Genomic DNA, 19,654 nt, shown 5'->3' with positions numbered 1-19,654 from the left:
TTTCCCTTATAAATAGTATTCCCTTATATATAGCTCTTATAAGTTAAAATGTGGTTTAATCACACTGGTTTATTTTTGTTGCTTCCATCCTCATTTCAGCTAATTATTTTTCAGTTTCAATAATTGAAACGATTGAATGAAAATGATTTTTAGCTAATTAACCTCGCCTATTTTTTGTGTTTATCTATTTCAAATTTAGCTATTTCCGCTTCTATTCCAGCAGTGTTTATCTATTTCAGCTTCTATTTCAAATTCTGAGCCAGCAGAAAGAACGCAAAACTGAATTGTTTCTCCTATGAAATTTTGAATGAGTAAAAAGAGTGAAAAGTTTTTGAGTTGCAACAGTATTAAAAAAGTAAACTTCCTGAATCTCCTTGGTGACAACCACCATGGTATAATAGGCTACTCTCAGTCGTAAGAAAAAGGAACCCACAAATACACAATGCATTTTTCTTTTTTTATAATATAACTGAAAGAATTGTAAGGCCATTAAACTATGAGCCATAAGGTGAAAAGATAAGATTGATTATTGGAATAACAATCTAATGAAATTCTATTTAAGCTAATAAGTTTGTCAATTTTAGTGCTGCAAGAATTAAATAGCGAAATGAAAAAGGCATCATTATGGGTGCACTTGTCAAACAGAGTCACAAAGGCCCACAAAGGCTTAGACCACAAAGGCCCATTGAATTCACTGTAAATACCTACCTATAGAAAATACTTCGCAATACTGTACATGCTAATGCGTCACTGGTAGCCGAACAGGAGCTTTTTAGTGAGCAGCTTGAGTAAATGAGACTGAGCATCATTGAGCAAAAATACAATGTGTTAAAAAACAGCTTTCATTACTTATAGTTTCTCACTAAATAGAGATTCAAAATGCCTTTGTTGAATTATTAAAACCTTTTTTTCCTTCTTTCTAGATTGCTAAAAAAGATAGCGCTGGCATCTTAGCTTCTGATGAAGAACTGAAACAGCTCCGCGAAGAAAAACAGAGGGCATCTGATGAAGCAGAAAAACTAATGAAGCTGGTACAGATGTCGCAAGAAGAACAATTTGCGAAAGATAAGACAATAGCTGAACTGCAAGAGTAAGATATTGTTTAATAACAAAAAGATTATAAGCTTCGAAAACAATCCTTAACTGAAAAAGTACTTTTCACCATAAAGCTCAACGTTAATTTTCGACTTATGATTTTGAATAAATGACATGATATTTGAATGTTTTAACTGGCTCACCGTATTATATAATAATACGGTGGTGGTAACCCTGACTTGCGGCAGGACCAGGCGTTTTTCGTCTCAGCTGGCCTTTGAAATTGAGATGTTTCATGGAAGTTCACTTAACCGTGAGCCCCACGACTCAAAGCTTTTTATATACTTAAGATGATACTCATATATCAGTCAATCCTTGTGGCTGCCCAGTGGATTGGCCTCTGCTTGGCAATACGGGTCATAGGGATAGGTTCTTGTTCTTGCGAGGTTAGGCAACAAACTTGCAACCCCTCTCTGAAAAAAAGACCTGGTAATTAAAATGCCGACATTTGTTGGTGCTGAGTTGGGCTTAACACCCTGGGCTTTTTCTTCAAGAACAAGCACATGTAAACATGTGATTGTACTTAACTGTAAATTATTTGAGTGCCCTTATATATAATGTCTCAATGGTTCAGGGTTTATTGCTAATTAATTTAGAGCACTAGAACTCTTAGTTTTAGAACTTTTAATCTCGCGTTAAAAACGTGAAATTACACATTTTGTAGATAGGTGCTAGAAAATTCCACAATAAGGATTCTCTTATGTGCTGAATTTGAAGGTGTAATTTTTAGTAAGACCACTTAGCCCTTTGGGGATGTTTTGTCTCTGTTTCTAAATTAGGAGAAATTATCTCAGGCTCGTAACTTTTGATAGGTACCGTTGAAATTCATGATTTTTTACATTAAAAGCTATGGTAAAAAGCTCTTTTTTGTATCCTTATAAATTTTTATTAAAATTCTATTTTTCGGTGGCTCTTAGCCCCTGGCACTCCCTGCTTACAGTTTGTTGCCAGGAATTGTTTAATTGATAAGTGTCTAAATCATCGGACCCCTTAAGCCCTCATTCTAATAGACTATTAGCTGGTAGTTCTTAGGCAGCTAGGAAAGCTTTGGTTTAGGTCCTATCCTTGCATGGTATACCAGATAAGGGCCTACTAGTAAGTAGTAGGTGCACCAGGGTTTAAGCAGGGTTGTTTTCCATTAATGTGGATTTTTTTATGGACATTTTAATCATTTTCACCCCCTGCAGTATGAACAATTCCTTTTTTGGAGGGGAACTAATATCATAAAACATACCGTTTTAGAACTTTTATTTAAACAAATTGAAAACACTACAGATTCCCCTAGGTTTTGCAAAATATTTCAACCTTACTTAATATATTAAATTATAATATAATATAAATAATAATATAAATATTATCAACCTTACTTAAGTAAGGTTGTAAATGTTTTGATGGACGTTTTGATGCACATCTAAGAAATACGGGACAGGCTATGGGAGTATACGACATCAAATGGGAAGTTAGGAATTGCTTATACAATACGCATATAAATACGCAGATAATTTGACTGTCATACATACAACTTAGCAAAATGAATAAACTTGTGGAGGCTCTGATGGTTCAAAATGCAGGGATAGGTTTAAAAATCAAGAGTATTAAGTTGCTTAGACTAGGCATAAATGTGGGTATTCAAGCGACGGGAAAATTGATCAAATAGAGATCTTCAGTTATGGTGAAATTGTTATTAAAAATGTTAGATGTAGTCAAGATGTAACAAATATAACTATTACAGTGGCGTTATTTTTTCTGTTGTTGAGAAGAATAGGAAGAAAATTTCTTACGCCAAGAACAGGGGTGGATCCAGGATTTTTTTAGGGGGGGGGAATAGGTTGATTCGATAAAAACAATTTTAGGGGAGGGCGCAAAATAGGTCTATCCGATAAACTTACGTTAGGAGCAAGTTTGATTAACGCAAACTTGGATTAATTAAGTAAATTATATTACTTTAGACTACGCGAGGGGGGAGGGGCTCGTGCCCCCTTCGAACCCCCTGGATCTGCCACTGGCTAAGAATAGAATATCAGAAACCATGATGATGATATTGGTTAAGTATGGCTCCAAACGTGGATTCTTGGAAAGGTTAAGGAAGACCAGTAAAATTTTTTCCAAAACAGTTTCAGATACTCGTTTGACTTGAAGAAAGATTGGAGGGTGACAAGTCCTTCCTTCCCTTGCCCTTTCTATACCCCTCCCCCCTCTTCTAAAAAATTGTTGAAATTTTGCAACTATTATTTTGGTCAAACTAGTCAAAAGGTGTAAGAGCTATGCGTACAGGAATGCCATGCCCCACTCACCCAAGGCAAGGATTGTAAATTGAGCAATTTATAAATTGTTTACATTTAGGGTTTATCATTTGTTAAGGAGGAAAATTTTGATTGTCAGTGTATCTGAAATGGCCAAGGGTATTAAGGTGAAGCTTAATATCAAACCATATTTAACCCTATGTCAAAAAATAAGCTGTGCGAAAAATAGGATTCGATCCCACTTTCTACAAATGTAATGAATGAATTAATGTAATGAATGAAGCTGTCATGAATGGAACGCTAAAATGGACTAAACCCTGTTTTACAGCAAGAGATTGATGAATTTCTAAAGATGGGGTTTGCTGCCTGATATTGTTTTTACCTTGTTAGAAGATATTCAGAATATAAATATATAGACTGCATTTAAGCAGTCTAAGCCCTAATTTTACCGGAGACCTTTGTACTTAGTCAGTGGTAGATATCTCCCTTCCAAAAAACTTGCTTCTGGCCCTTACGATGTTACCCATGCATGTAATCCCTGACCTTGATTAAATTTGTGGCTCAGAGAGCGTGGCTTCGTCAGTGCAAGATTAGTGGTAGATGTTGGGAGCCTATTGAAGTTCTTTAGTGATAAAATTAGTAGGTTAAGCATACCCTTATGAATTAAATGGTGATTAATAGCTCATTAAATCAGAATAAGCTTATGAGGACTGCTAAAAGTGATTAGGTTATGAGGTTTACAACGCCCTTTTAAGTGTAAACTTCATAACCTGAGGTTTACAATCAAAGGAATGACGAATTCTTTTATGAAAAAAAATTTGGTAATAGGTAATAGGAGATAGGAATTTGGTAATAGGTATAGGAATTTGGTAATAGGAATTCCCTCATAGAGTTCTGTTAAGCAAACTTTTTAGAGTGCTGCAAACCAAAAGTCTTTAAAAAAACATTAAGAAAAATAAAATTTTGTTTTTCATCTGAATTACTTGGATTCTAGGAATTTAAAAGGGCAACAATCCTTTAAGTAGATTATGAAAGTTGAAATGAACCTGGGTTATTTTTTTAGATGTTACCAAGAACAAAGCGTTTTTATGTTTTGATAAAAACACCATATGCCCTGTAAGCACTGTATCGTGAAAAACGCATATACTCTGCCCTGTATCTACATACCGTGTATACCGTATATCCTGGTAGCATAAAAATACCGTGTCAGAATACGTATGCCCTTCCTTAATGTGTGTAGTGGTTCGTCTTAACTGGTGAACAACAGTAATAAGAAATTTTCATTTTGGGCAATAGCTTGAATAAGGCCAATAGTGTTAATCATACTAAAGTACTACATTGCTTATTTTATTTTTATTTTATTTTTTTATAAGAAAGCCAGTAAGGCGTGATCAGGCTTATAATTACTAACTAAAATAGTCTTATATCCAACCTTGCATCCGCCTAAACGAGCAGTTTGTTTGTGTATGGACGCTGTACATCTTTAGGGACAATTGTACCATCGCATAAAACTTTCGATTCCTTAAATCATTCAATACACATTTACATCCACTCGATGAAGGATAGAGTGAAGACGTCGTAGAAACGTATCGTGACTGGATAAATAGAATGTAACTATAGCAGCAAATCGGTGTGCATTAGAACGGGGGAATCTTACGGTAGATTGGACCCCCTAGATTCACTTCTTCTGAAAATACATTTCTTCTCGTATTTCAATAAAAATTACTCTTTGTTTTGCTGAACAATTTATAGGATGTTTTACAGTTATATTCCTAAACAAGTCAAATTCATAAAAGCTCACAAATATTAAGAGTCTTCAAACAGTGTCAAACAGTTCGTGGTAACGAACTGTAAGTAAGGAGCGACCCGGCTCAATAGAAACCGAAAGTTTAAAAAAGGAATTTTGATACCAATGGATATTAAAAAGAATTGGCTTATTCTGCTGATTTCAAATATAAGATCAATTTTTGGCTACGCGTTTGGCACCTATTTTTAAAATCTGTGCAATTACTGCAAATTCTTGCATACCTAAATAGTTGGGAATAAAAGGCTGTATAAGTGATATTTGAATGCATATTATTTTTGAGGAATTAATTACTTCAAAATTAAAATCCTTAGTTTTATTATATATTTTAAAATGTAATCTATTATTATCTGAAATATTAATATTTAAATCTAAAAAATGGTCATATTGTCCTGTCCCATAGCTAGGTTTCAGAATTAACTCTAGTGGATAAATGTTTTTCGGAATATCCATCAACTCCGCGCAATTTATCACCAGAAGGTCATCCAGATATCTTTTATTATCTGAAAGAGAATATTTTACATTACCTGGGCTATTTTTATTTATCATATATTCATATTCTAGTTGACTTAAAAACAGTTCCGCTATAAACGGGCTGGCATTCCGCCCATGGGGATGCCTACAATTTGTTTATATAAATCACCGTTAAACCATACAATAGTATTGAAAAAAACAAATTCCAGTAAATCACATGTCATTTCCAAGCTATAACATCTTGAACTAACAGTACTGTTAAAAAAATTAGTCCATCTGGCTTTTTTTTAATTAAAAGTATCAATTTTCGAAAATCCCATATTAGACAAAAGAAAAGATTTCTTAATGACCGTTTTCAATTTTTCGAATACTAAATTCAGTGACAGATTTGTATACAGTGTAGTAAAATCAAACAAATCTACTCTTTTAGCTGAAACCATACCCAAAGAGTCTATCACTTGTAACGAATAACTAAAACTATAATATGGATTAAATTTAGAAAATTTTTTTAATTTCAGAGCAATACGCTTTGAATGTATTTCTAATTTACCCTAAAATGGCGGTCAGTAGCCACAATTCTTGTTGGACACCTGGCTGCCCCAGCAATAAAACGTGGTTTGGGTGGATTCTTATTAAATTTTACCGTCTAATATGAGAAAGGAAACTTTTAATCGTTATCATTGATTTTAATATTGAATTTTTTTCAAAATTATTTCTTCTATATTTTCAACGAAACTATTATCCTCTCGATGAGCATTTTCGTATGTATCCGTTGTAAGTAACTCTTTTGATAAAATATTACAATAAAGTTTCTGACAAACTACGGCAAAATTATTACCTGCTTTATCAATTAGTACAATTACAAATTCATTCTGTATATTAGCTATTGCTTCTTTCATATTAGCACTATAGAATATTGGATTTTTCGTAGATTAACTTGAATTAATTTTATATATATTATTTCATGCACTAGTCAAAATAAAATTCATCCAAATTTTAAAAACTTTCTTTAATAATTTTCAGCTTCTTTGACCATTTATCACTAAATAAATTTATATCATTATCAAACAGTTCGTGGTAACGAACTGTAAGTAAGGAGTCATCCGGCTCAATGGTAACCGAAACTCTAGAAAACGGTATTTTGATACCAATAGATACATCAAAAGAATCAGATTTTAATGCTGATTTCAAATCTATAAATTTCATCAAGTTTAGTCCAACCAATCAAAAGTGAGAAAATTTGGCTGATTTTCGAAAAAAGAGGGAAAGACCCCCTGAAAGCTATAGAAACTTAAGGAAAATTACACCATCATATTCAACGTATCGAGAACCCTACTGTAGAGGTTTCAAGATCCTATCTACAAAAATGTGGAATTTTGCATTTTTTGCCAGAAGAAAGATAACGGATGCGTGTTTATTATTTTTTTTCCCCAGGGGTGATTGTATCGACCCAGTGGTCCTAGAATATCGTGGGAGGGCTCATTGGAACGGAAATTAAAAGTTCTACTGCCCTTTTTAAGTGACCAAAAAAATGGAGGGTAATATGTGGGAGGATCTTTCCATGAAGGAAGTTTTCATGGGGGAAGGGACATTGCTATGAAGGGGGCGCCGGATTTCCCAGCATTATTTAAAAAAAGATCAGAAATTATATATAAAAAAACAATTTTTTCAACTGAAAGTAAGCAGCAACATCAAAACTTAAAACCAACAGAAAATATTACGTATATGACTGGGTTCACCCCCTAGTCAATACCTCGCTCTTTAAGGCAAAGATTTTTTAGTACTTTCATAAGAGCTATTTCAGGTATTAATTAAAAACAAACTTTTTCCACATAATAAGTTTTTCAAACAAAAGTAAAGAACTCCATTAAACCAAAAATGAGCAAAAATAAAATCAAATAATCTACCAAGTGTGAAACTACCACAAATCAGCATCGATAAAAAAATGAAACCCAAAACCAACAGATATTACAATAAATAACCGAGTCAAACTCAAAACGAGCAGAAATTAACATAGGTTGGGCGCAAAACCCCTATGCCTTCCCAAGGCCACAACAAAATTTGCACTTTACTGAAAAAAATATAAATGTTTTTACTTTTATAACTTTAATAAATCAAATAATATTAACATTTTGATTACTAAATATCAGTATATGTATATTAATGCATATTCAATGCACATGTAGAATGCACATTCATTTGTATTTTTTCACTAAAGTGTAAATTTTGTTCTGGCCTTGGGAAGGCATAGGGGTTTTGCGCCCAACTTATGTTAATTTCTGCTCGTTTTGAGTTTGATTCGGTTATTTATTGCAATTTCTGTTCGTCTTGGGTTTCATTATCGATGCTGTTTTTTGGTAGTTTCACGGTTGGTAGATTATTTGATTTTATTTTTGCTCATTTTTGGTTTAATGGAGTTCTTTACTTTTCTTTGAAAAACTTTATTTTGTAGAGAACGTTTTTTTAATTAATTTCTGTTTGTTTTATATTGACATAGTCTTTTCAGGGAAAAAGAAAATAATACTTTAAATCTTTTTGTTTTGTAAGACTTTATAGTTTGGCCTGCTATTTCTATGCTGGAGAAGACTTTTCAGCAGTTTTTAACAACAAAAACCCTTTTAAAGGTCTGGACACAAATAGAACTGTTTAATTTAGTTTCATACCTACTCTAGTTGACCTAACATGGAAAACTTGATACAATTCGCAAAAAAATCGCTTTACTTTCTTTGATAGCTTGGATACACTTACGCTGTTTTTATTTTGTTAAATTTTAAGAGCAGAAGTAGCCCCGAAAGTTCGAACAAAATACCCTCAGTCGTTTTTGGGATACTGCTGAGATGCCTTATTGGGAATTAGCATTATTACAGTGCATTTTGATTTAATCTTAAGGCAACATTTAGTTTTGAAAAATAATAGGCAAATGGGAGGATGGGCGTGGGAGGGGATTAGTTGCCCTCCTATCACTTTCGACTATCAAAAATGGCATCAGCCCTCTCTATGTTCAATCGAAACAGCTCTTTATGAAGTTCCAACGACAACTCCTTCGATACGAAATGCTCTGGTCTAAACAACAACAACAACAAAAAATATCACTAATCACTTTCGTCCATTAAAAAGGGTACTAGCTCTTTGAATTTCAAATCGAATGAGCCTCCTTTCAAGTTTCTATGACAAAGATTTCAATAAAAACCTTATATGCCCCCAGGGCATAACTTATAACCCTTGCCCTGAAGACTGTGAGGAGAGTGTCCTGCTCAAAGGCATAAATTTCCTGAACTTTGAACTGCGGGGAACAAAATGGTTATCTCCAAATCTTTATTGGATGTGTTTGGGAAAATGGTAGGTGCGAGAGGGGCGTTAGTCGCTCTCCTATCACTCTCAACTATTAAAAAAGGCACTAGCCCTTTCAGTATCCAACTGAATGAGCCCTTTTGAAGTTTCTACGCATTCAAAAAAAAAAATCTTATACGCCCCCAGGGCATAATTTACAACCCTTGCCCTGAAGGCTGTGGGGGGGGGGGGGGTTGTCATCCTCAAAGACCTAATTTCCAGAAATTAAAACTACGTTGAATAAAATAGCTATCTCAAAGTTTTGATTAGATGTGTTTGGGGAAAGAGTGGGCGTGAGAGGCGGGCTAGTTGCCCTCTTATCACTTTCGACTATTAAAAAGGGCAATAGCCTTTGAATTTCTAATCGAATGAGCCTTTTTTAAAGTTTCTATGACACCGCCTTCTTTAAAAAACCTTATATGCCCCAGGGCATAACTTACTACCCTTTCTCTAAGGGCTGTGGGGGACTGCCCTAAAGAACATTATTTCTATGTGGAAATCAACCACGCTAAACAAAATGACTGTCTCAAAATTTTGATTGGATGTGTTTCGGGAAATGGTGGATGTGGAAGGGGCGTTAGTCGCCTTCCAATCACTTTCGAATATTAAACAGGGCACAAGCCACTCCAATTTCCAATTGAATGAGGGATTTTCGATACGAACTTCTTCGATACGAAGTGCCCTGCTCTAAAGAAAAAAAATTAATAAATGATACATTGTGCCAACATCGTTTTTATATGCCCCCAGGGCATAACTTAAAACCCTTGCCCTGAGGGTTGTGGGGAAGTATCCTCCTCTTTACTTAGAACCCGTTTCTTTTCTCGTTCTCGAGTGTCCCTGTTTTTTACTTAGACAGCGCGATCGCGCTGCCTATGATTTGTACAACAACTTCCTATGTATACCTTATATGCCCCCACGGTATAACTTAAAACCCTTGCACTGAGGGCTCTGAGGGGGTTATCTTCCTAAAAGACCTAATTTACAGAACGTTCAACTACGTTGAACAAAATGGATATCTTAAAATCTTGATTGGATGTGCTATGGAAAATGGTGGGCTTGAAAGGGGTGTTAGTCGCTATCCAATCACTTTCAACTATTAAAAAAGGCCATAGGCCTTTCAATTTCCAATTGAATGAGCCCTTTTGAAGTTTCTACGACAACGCTTTCAATAAAAACTTTATATGGCCCAGGGCATAACTTACATCCTTTGCACTGAGGGCTCTGAGGGGGTTATTATCTTAAAAGACAAAATTTCCAGAACTTTCAACTACATTGAGCAAAATGGATATCTCAAAATTATAATTCGATGTGTTTGGGAAAATGGTGGGCATGAGAGGGGCGTTAGTCGCTATCCAATCGCTTTCAACTATTAAAAAAGGCACTAGCACTTTTAATTTCCAATTGAATGAGTGCGTTTTAAGTTTCTACGACAACCCTTTCAATAAAAACTTCATATGCCCCCAGGGCATAACTTACAACCCTTGCCCTGAGGGCTCTGGGGGGAGGGGCTGTCATCCTAAAAGACCTAGTTTCCAAAAATTTCAACTACGTTGAATAAAATGGTTATCTAAAAATTCTTATTGGATGTGTTTTGGGGAATGATGGACGCGGGGGGAGGGGAGGTGGCTTGTGGCCCTCCAATCACTTTTGACCATTAAAAATGACACTAGCCCTTTGAATTTCCAATCGAATGAGCCCCTTTTGAAGTTTCTACGACAGCGCCTTCTATAAATACCTTATATGCCCCCAGGGCATAACTTAAAACCCTTGCCCTGAGGGTTGTGGGGAAGTATCCTCCTCAAAAATATATTTTCTATCTGGAAATCAACTACGCCGAACAAAATGGTTATCTCGAAATTTTTATTGGATGTGTTTCGGGGAATGATCAGCGTGGGGGGGGCTAGTTGCCCTCCAATCCCTTTCGACTATTAAAAAGGGCACTAGCCCTTTGAATTTCCAAGTGAATGAGACTGTTTTGAAGTTTCTACGACAACGCCTTCTATAAAAAACCTTATATGCCCCCAGGCCATAAGTTAAAGCCCTTGCCCTGAGGTCTCTGGGGGATTGTCCTCCTCAAAAACATATTTTCTATCTGGAAAATAACTACGCTGAACAAAATGGCTATCTCAAAATTTTGATTGGATGTGTTTGGGGGAATGATTGGCGGGGGGGGGGGCTAGTTGCCCTCCAATTACTGTCGACTATTAAAAAGGGCACTAGCCACTCCCATTTCCAATCAAATGAGCCCTTTTCAAAGTTTCTACGACAACTTCTTCGATACGAAGTGCCCGGGTATGGAGAAAAAAAACATTGTGCCCACATCGTTCTTTACTTAGGCAGCGCTGGCGCGCTGCCTATGATTTATGAATAAAGAGCTATTATTTATTTCATAAATACATAATTGGAACAAAATTCGAACTTTAGCTTAATGAGCAAGGTATTGACTAGGGGGCGAGCCCCCAAATATACGTATTAAAATTATATGAATATAGAAGTTCGTTACGTAAGTTAATTCGTAAGTTACGTATATTTATTACTAATAAAAACGTTCGTAAATAAAATTAAACAACTTTCGAGAAAGCCATTTAACCAAATAAAAGTAAAATTAATCTTCAAATTTTGTTTTAATTATTCATGTACAGTGAGTCAAAATCAAAACCTGCATTAATTAAAAAACACGTTCAAAAATTAAATAAAAAAAAACAAGTTTTTTTAACTGAAAGTAAGGAGCGACATTAGAACTTAAAACAAACAGAAATTATTCCCTATATGAAAGGGGTTGAGAGCCCCTTCCATATACGGAATAATTTTGGTTCTAAATGCATGTTGAATCTTTGAAGGAGTCAATAGCCTCGGTTCTAAATATCAATAGCCTCGGTTCTCGGTCAATAGCCTCGGTTCAATAATTTTCGGTTCTAAATGCATGTTGAATCTCTGAAGGAGTCAATAGCCTCTGAATCTCCGATTTTGAAGGAGTCGACAAAATCATTTTTAAAATGTGAACTACTAAGGACAGGAGTTTACTCCTTACGAAGTTACAGCTAAGGAGTAAGGAATAAGTAATTACAATTACCTATACGTTAATTGGAGTAACATAACAGCTATTACTATATTACAATTACTATTACTACAATTACCTATGTTATAGATAAGATCCCTGCTGCAACCATGATTTGAAAAAAACAACTTTATAAATTAAATCTCGCAACTATACTTTAGCTTCAGTAACTAGGAAGTTGCCTTACCGAATGAAAATAAATTTAATTACGTATTAATTATAACACTTGCCACAGTATAGTTGCTGTGAGCTCTCCATTCGAATACGGGAAGACTGATCCGGTCAACTTGCTGCAGTGTTGGGAACACTTGGATATATGCATCCAATTCTTAAAATCCATTTTTTCTCTTTAGCAAAATTTTTCTTTTTATAGATGCCTCTTCCCTCTCTCATTTACTTACTTACTTACTTAATTCACTTGCTGACTTGGCGCCAGCGTCGGGAGAGCAAACACTATCCTTCTCCAGTAAACCCGGTCTTTTGCTGCCGCGGGTGCATCTTCAGGTCTTATGCATGCCTTACTTAGAAAGTGATGCAGGCTCTCGGACCATCTTGCTTGGGCGTCCGCGTGGTCGTTTCAATCCAGCAACCACAGAGTTAAAATCAAATACGATGCGACAAGGGGTTCGTTGTGACTTTCGGAGAAGGTGGCGGTACCATCTCACTTTACGTTGCGCAACTTGCAGGGCGAATAGAACCTGCATCGTGTGGGACATGTGGTTGGTGTTACGGACAAAGTCATACCAACGAATTCCCTTTTCTTCTGGGGTCCTTTGCTTTGAATTATATCTAGCATCCTCAAATTCTTGGTGGTTGCTGGCCAAGTTTCTATGCCATAGATTAGGACTGATCCGAAAGATGCATTAAATGTTCGCATCTTTGTAGGACAGCTGACAAGGGGCTTGCGCCAAATGCTATTAAATCTCCCTAGGATGGAAGTTGCCTTACCGATTCTTGCGTTGACTTTGCTCTCTACTGCTCTATCACTTAACAGAATGGAGCCAAGGCATGAGCAGTACTTCTGGGGCAAACCTGTTGTTTTTAGTATGAGCCACAGCGACTTTCTATCTACAGAGTCAAAAGCGGCTTTAAAGTCGACGAAGCCTATGAATGCCTTCTCACAAAATTCGAAATTGTCTTTACAAAAAAAAAATTATAGTGAAAATTTGCAAACAATTTACGCTTTTTTTATATAATGAATAAACACAAGAGTAGATGACATATATGTCAGTGTGATTTATACGGACAAAGATTCAAAAAGTGCTATTGTTGATGTCGTATAGCACTTTGTTATGTTGTTATCGAAACCAATCAGAGCAATGCTCTAAAGCCATCACTTAAGTAATGAGCCATGTGCATCCCTTATATTATGTTTTTTGCCAACCATATCGCATGGGGTGGTCATAGATGCTTTGAGGGTGCCCATTTGATTGAAACTTAAATCTATAAGTTTTCTTTTTATGGTTCGAAAAGAATTCGAGTGTAGCCATCATCTTTTCAATGCCTTTTTGGCGCACGACCCATGGAATTCCACATGACGTTAGATTAATATTTGGAGACTTATTCAAATTATCAAAAGATCTGTAAATATAGCCCGAGGAATGATATAGCCCACCAGCCTTTGGGATAAGATCCCTAAATTATACAAATTTCTAATTGTTCCAAAAATTATTTTGGTGGAAAATCAGGGGGTGTGCTTGATCTTGGGCATCTGATTAGGTCAAAACTTCCAAGGATATTTCATTACTTTTGCCAAAAGAAACACTTATTGTATCAAGAGAGGAATCTTAATTAGAGTCATTTCTAGGGTTGTTGGTGCCCGGGAACAGATTAATGACAGCGCCCACTCCCAACTCAAATATAAGCGAAAAAAGCTGATTCAAAGTAAATGTGATCAAAGTGAACAACCCTCTGGTCGTGATTCCCGCCTGCCATGGTGCTTGGAGCAATTACCCTTACCTTTGAACGGATCTGGTGTTAATTGGTCCAGAAATGGGCTTAAACATTTTATCACTGATCAATTTGAAAGTTTGGTCGTTGATCCTTGGGCAATAGAGAACTGAATGTTAAAAGAATTTTTAGGAGCACAGGCCTAAGATCGGTTCGATACATATTTGGCTTGTATTAGGAAAACCTGAAATCAGAAGAAAAACTAGGAGGAAAAATGTGGGTTCTCATGAAGCCGGGGGTGACATTAGACCGAATAGACTGCAATTTTTTTTCTCTTCTTAAACGGGTTGAAACTAGACCCCTGCGCCGCACCGATGAGGGAAGACCAGCGGCGGCGGGGCCAAAACAGCACGCCGCTGGTAAGATGTCGGTGGCGCACCGCCGGCGCGATCTTACTCAAATCACAGCTTTAATTCTCAAATCATTAGTCTTTCTCAAATCACAGCTTTAATTTACAACAGATTCGAGCCTATTCTTGAGTTCAAAAATTCACCAAGTCGCTGGCTAGAAACTGGTCTTCTTCGTTATTCATCAAGAGAAGTAGAAATGGGGTAGAAACGAAATGGCTGTGGCGTTTCAGAACCCTTACATAATACGAGTAGTTGAAGTATCTATATGGATTCTTAAAATAAATAATTTAGTTTGTTTTTTTTTCATCGAGCATTACTGCATACAAAACTTCAAATACCGTATCACAAAATTCGTCAGTTATCTGGGTAAAAACTTTGAATATAACGTAGAACTTAGAAGCTTAATTTTTTTTTATATTGCCCTTTACCTATATCTGTTTCGTCACCTTTAAAACAATTGAAATGGACGACTTTGATATTAATTGCATTTTTGGGGGGCTTTTTGGATTCCTCAAAAGCCTTCTTGTATTAAAAACTGGTTTTGAATAAGAGTTTAAAAAAAATGCATTTTAAAGTTTTTTTTGGGCTTCCTTATAGAATATATGTCATGTAGGCTAAGGCTGAACTACTGTTTTTTTTATTGCTTTTGGCTGCTCTTTTGGATATTATTTATTTTTTCTTTTGGGGATTCATTCCAAATTATAAACTCATAACTATCAGTAGAATTATAAACTGCATCTAAAAGGAATAAATTTATCAAATTGGAAAACACATGATGAACACTTCACATGAGAACACTTCAATTACAATGAAACAAAAACACTTAATGGTTTATTCGGCATGAAGAAAAATGAAGTGCCAGCTATTTTCTTAGGTAAAAAATGAAAAACTCATCCGTTTTAAATGTAATTAAATGAAATAATATGCAGACTGAAGTAGCTCTAGGAAGATGTTGAGATTTTCTTTCTAGTTCGTCACTTTTAATCCAAGCAAAATGTTAGAACACTTAGAATCAGTTATTGAGTTTAAGCTTTGATTTCCAAATGCTCACAAAAATTACCAAATTTAAGAATTTAAGAAAGTCGCAACAATAAGTCACCTGTGGCCAAAATACTCAAAGACTCCTCTTTGATCCCCACCCAGGCTCGATGCTTCTGCTATGATCATATCCATGGAAATCTCCTAAGAGTTTCCTTTTAAAATAGCTTTCAAGCGTAGTTAGGGGTATTTAGCATTTTTTGCTTTTCTCCAAATCTTTGAAAAAGGTGTTATAATATTCCAAATGTTACATTTGTTATATTTGTGCATATTTTTGGTCATCATTTGTGGGGTGATCGAATTTTTTAAACCACTGTAGATACGTAAGAACGTTGCAGCATCTAGTACCCTGAGGTCATAAGACTGTCAAAGACTCCTCCTTGAACCTCCCAAATTGAAAGCTTTTATTATGACCCGGCCTTTTAATGTAACTTGGGCCCCGGACCAAGGGCGTCATTGTCACTCGAGCGCAACGTTAGTTGGGGATGTCGATATCGCTTTCGTCACACCAATTCGATTTAGTGTGAATCTGCCTGGTACTTATGAATGAATGTTTTCAAAGTAAACCCGTTTCATCAATAAGAAAAAAATGGGTTGGACGCATATGTCCCATTCCATTTAGACGATAAAACTATACAAGTGCTGTATCAAGTATAACTCACGAAAATCTTGTTAATCTTTTTTAACTTTTCAACTTTTTGGCATCCCTGCTTTCAATAAAAAAAATCAAGGTACTATCACTTAAATATAATGACTCCCTACCCCCCTCCCCCCTCTGGATACCACCTTGATAGGATACCGACTCCGCTTTAATTAAAAAAAAATTATTAACTTATTGGAATCCCTGCTTTAAAAAAATCGAGGTATTATCATTTGAATATGATAGCTCACTAACCCCCCCCCCGCTCCTTCTGGATACCACCTTGATGGAATGCCGTTTCTGTTTTATATTAAAAAAAATAATTTTTTGGCATCCCTGTTTTCAATAAAAAAAATTCGAGATATTATCATTTAAATGTAATTCCTCCCTATCCCTCCTTCTCTGGATACCACCTCGATAAGATACCGTCTCTGCTTTAAATAAAAAAATAATTAACTTATTGGGACCCTTGCTTTAAAAAAAATCGAAGTATTATCATTTAAATATGATAGCTCACTACCCCCCCCCTCTGGATACCTGAAATTTCAAGATATTATCATTTAAATGTAATGCCTTTCTACCCCCCCCCCCCTTCCCTCTGGATACCACCTTGATATGATACCGTGTCTGCTTTACATTAGAAAAATAATTTACTTAATAATTAACTAGGTCACTATATAGTTCAAACAAACACGCAAAATAACGTTAAACAGCTTAGTGTCCCTTGAAGAAGAAAAAAATTGAGGTTTTGAGTAAAGGAGTACAAAGACTGCAACAAAAATGTCGAAATTATTCAGATACACCTCAAATTATTGGAAAACTGAGTCATAGATTCGTCGTGGCATTCAATAAGATCCAAAGAATCTAATTAAAAGGGAGTACACACAAAAGCCAAATTAGACCAGTAGCCTATGAGAAATCGCAAAATACCAAAGACGATGAACAAGTCCAAATGGGAGGCCCTAAGTCTATCAAAATATTTCAATGGTTTCCCAGGGAATTAGATATCATTTTCTTCTGTCACCACTTTAAATGAAAAAAATAATTATCTTTTTGGCATCCCTGCTTTCCATAAAAAAATGAGGTGTTATTATTTTAAAATGGTTGCCCCCTATCCCCCCCTATAGGCAATAATTTTAAATTTTTTTACTAATAGTATATTTGGGTTAGATTCCGTTTAAATATTCAATTACCCAACTTTGTAAGTAGCATCTTATGTAGATGATTTTTGTATAAATCCATGGTTTTTTTTTTTTTGGGGGGGGGGGGTAAACTATTTCAGAAAAAAAATTATATTTTTTATCAGACGTTCAACAATTGAGTATTAAACATCTTATCTAAAAATAGAAAATCTTATCTAAAAACAGCAAAAGAAAATAAAATTCTGCAAACTTACAATTCAGCTGTAGAAACAATCTGTCTGCAGTCAATTTCAAAATCCAACTGAAGGCTGAAGCTGTATAGTAGTGAATGCGTTCTACAATTCTATTCAAATTGAAAATAAAATTCTTGACTACGAATGATATAAGAAATAGCGATTGGGAAACTCGATTCGAAATTATTGAAACTCATTTCATAAAGACGATACTTTTGTTTATCAACATATGAAGAACTGTGTATATTGCAATATTTGCAATTGCATATTCCATCTGTCTGGTTTTTATGCTAAGTAACAAAAGAGACTAACATTAACGAACAAGAGAGTAGTGAAGAATTATGGTATGCAAAGCATTATTTAGCAGCGAAAGTCACTGGTGATAAATCGCTAGGGGTGGCACCGTGATTGCGTGATTTTCAGGGATTCGGGGAACCAAATTTTTTTCGGGGTGACGCATAGATTTTCGGGGAAATACCCGAAAATTCGAGGATAGTGCAAGCTCTGCTTGATTTCTAATCAGGAAAATCGAAATACTAAACCACATGAGAAGGAAAAGCTCCGACTTTGCGCCGCCGCCTCTGCCGGTGGCGGCGAGCCTTTTTTTAACTTTTAACGTAAAGACGGATGGTATTGACTAAGGGGAGAACCCCCACATATACGTAATAACATTTACGTAATAAAAAAACAATTAAAAAAAAACAAGTGTTACGGCTCAATAGTAATCGAAACTTTTAAAAACTGAATTTTGATGTCAATAAATGTATCAAAAGAATGGGCTTATAATGCTGATTCTAAATATATAAATTTTATTAAGTTTAGTATTACTCATCAAAGGCTACAAACCTGAGAAAATTTACCTAATTTTTTAAAGAGGGGGGAAACATCCCCTACAAGTGAAAGAATTTTAATGAAATTCACACCGTCAGATTCAGCTTCTCAAAAAACCCTATTACATAGGTTTCAAGCTCATATCTGCAAAAATCTGCAACTTTGTATTTTTTGCCAGAAGAAAAATATACTAATATAGAAGTTCGTTACGTAAGTTAATTTGTAAATTACGTCAGAACCAAATTTAGAGACGGCCATTTAGCAAAAGAAAAGTAAAAATTTTATGCAAATTTTGTTTACTTATTCAATGACGGTGAGCCAAAATAAAAGCTGCATTAACTAAAAAACGATCAGAAACTAAATAATAAAAACAAGTTTTTTAAACTGAAAGTAAGGAGCGACATTAAAACTTAAAAGGAACAGAATTTATTCCGTATATGAAAGGGGATGTCCCCTCCTCAACGCCTCGCTCTTTACGCTAAAGTTTGACTCTGTCTCACAGCTTTGTTTTTTAAAACAATAAAATACTTTAGCGTAAAGAGCGAGGCGTTGAGGAGGGGACAGCCCCTTCCATATACGGAATAATTTCTGTTCCTTTTAAGTTTTAATGTCGCTCCTTACTTTCAGTTTAAAAAACTTGTTTTTTTTTATTTAATTTCTTCCAATAACAGTGAAATTTGACGTTCGCAAAATGAATTTTTAAAACATGCAGAATCATGCAATAAATAGTTTAAGATATTAGCATAAATACTTCAACAATGTAATAGTTTTCTTGGTGGTAATTAGAGGGAATCATTGTAATTGATCCTTTTAAATTTAATTACCTCCTGTATCTTTAATACACCGAGGTTCCTCTTAAGAACCAGCATTTAGCTTCATGCTCAGCTTACTAGAGGATGGTGCTCAATTCAAGCATATACGTAACCATCTGTTTTGAGAAGAGGTAGGGGTATAGCTTCACAAATAGGTGAGCAATATTAAAGATATTGCTCGCCTATTAAAGATACCAAATTGTAGTGTGTGAAGATTGTTTAGAAGGTTACAGGTTCGAAGCCCCTTTCCTCCTCTGCGCAAGCGCTTGGCTGAGCAACCTAGCCTTAAAAAAATTTCAAGCATATAGATCAAGGGGGAGTACTGGGTTCTAGCCCCCTCTCCTGAAATTGTTGTCCGACTCGTAAAAAGTAATAAAATTGCATATAAGCAATTTTTTGCAGTGTTTTGTAAAGTTCTTTTTCTAAGTCCACCTACCCCAAAAAATATGCCCCCCCCTCCGAACAAAATCCCGGATACACCCTGGACAAGCCTTGTTGTGCAAAACTTTGTAGTTTTGCACAACCAAAATTAGGTAAATATTTGAAAAATTTAGGAAATTATGGGAGGAATCAAAACGTATCAATAATTTGGAGAGGAGGGGGAGGGGAAAAGCTTGATACTTTTATTTAGAATGTGTTTAGAAAATTTTGCAG

The 19,654-nt window shown here is 35.4% G+C and overlaps 1 protein-coding gene across 4 annotated transcripts in view; it reads left to right on the top strand.

Moving 5' to 3' along the window:
• Nucleotides 1–19,654, top strand: part of brp (ELKS/RAB6-interacting/CAST family member bruchpilot) — a 381,921-nt gene that overhangs the window by 300,072 nt on the left and 62,195 nt on the right. For all 4 annotated transcript variants that reach the window (XR_016143547.1, XM_089107019.1, XM_089107018.1 and 1 more), the window contains one exon: nt 924–1,090. Coding sequence is in view for 3 of the 4 variants with exons in the window: in XM_089107019.1 (XP_088963145.1) it covers nt 924–1,090 (167 nt within the window). In the remaining variant the exon portion in view is untranslated. The remainder of the gene's footprint in view (nt 1–923; nt 1,091–19,654) is intronic.

This window comes from Artemia sp. Qi Xiang Cuo, chromosome 21 (assembly GCF_049724085.1).
Source record: "Artemia sp. Qi Xiang Cuo chromosome 21, ASM4972408v1, whole genome shotgun sequence".
In the NCBI taxonomy this organism is placed as follows: domain Eukaryota; kingdom Metazoa; phylum Arthropoda; class Branchiopoda; order Anostraca; family Artemiidae; genus Artemia; species Artemia sp. Qi Xiang Cuo.
The sequence above is the reverse complement of the archived record's forward strand: the minus strand, read 5'-3'. Positions and strand labels throughout refer to the sequence as shown.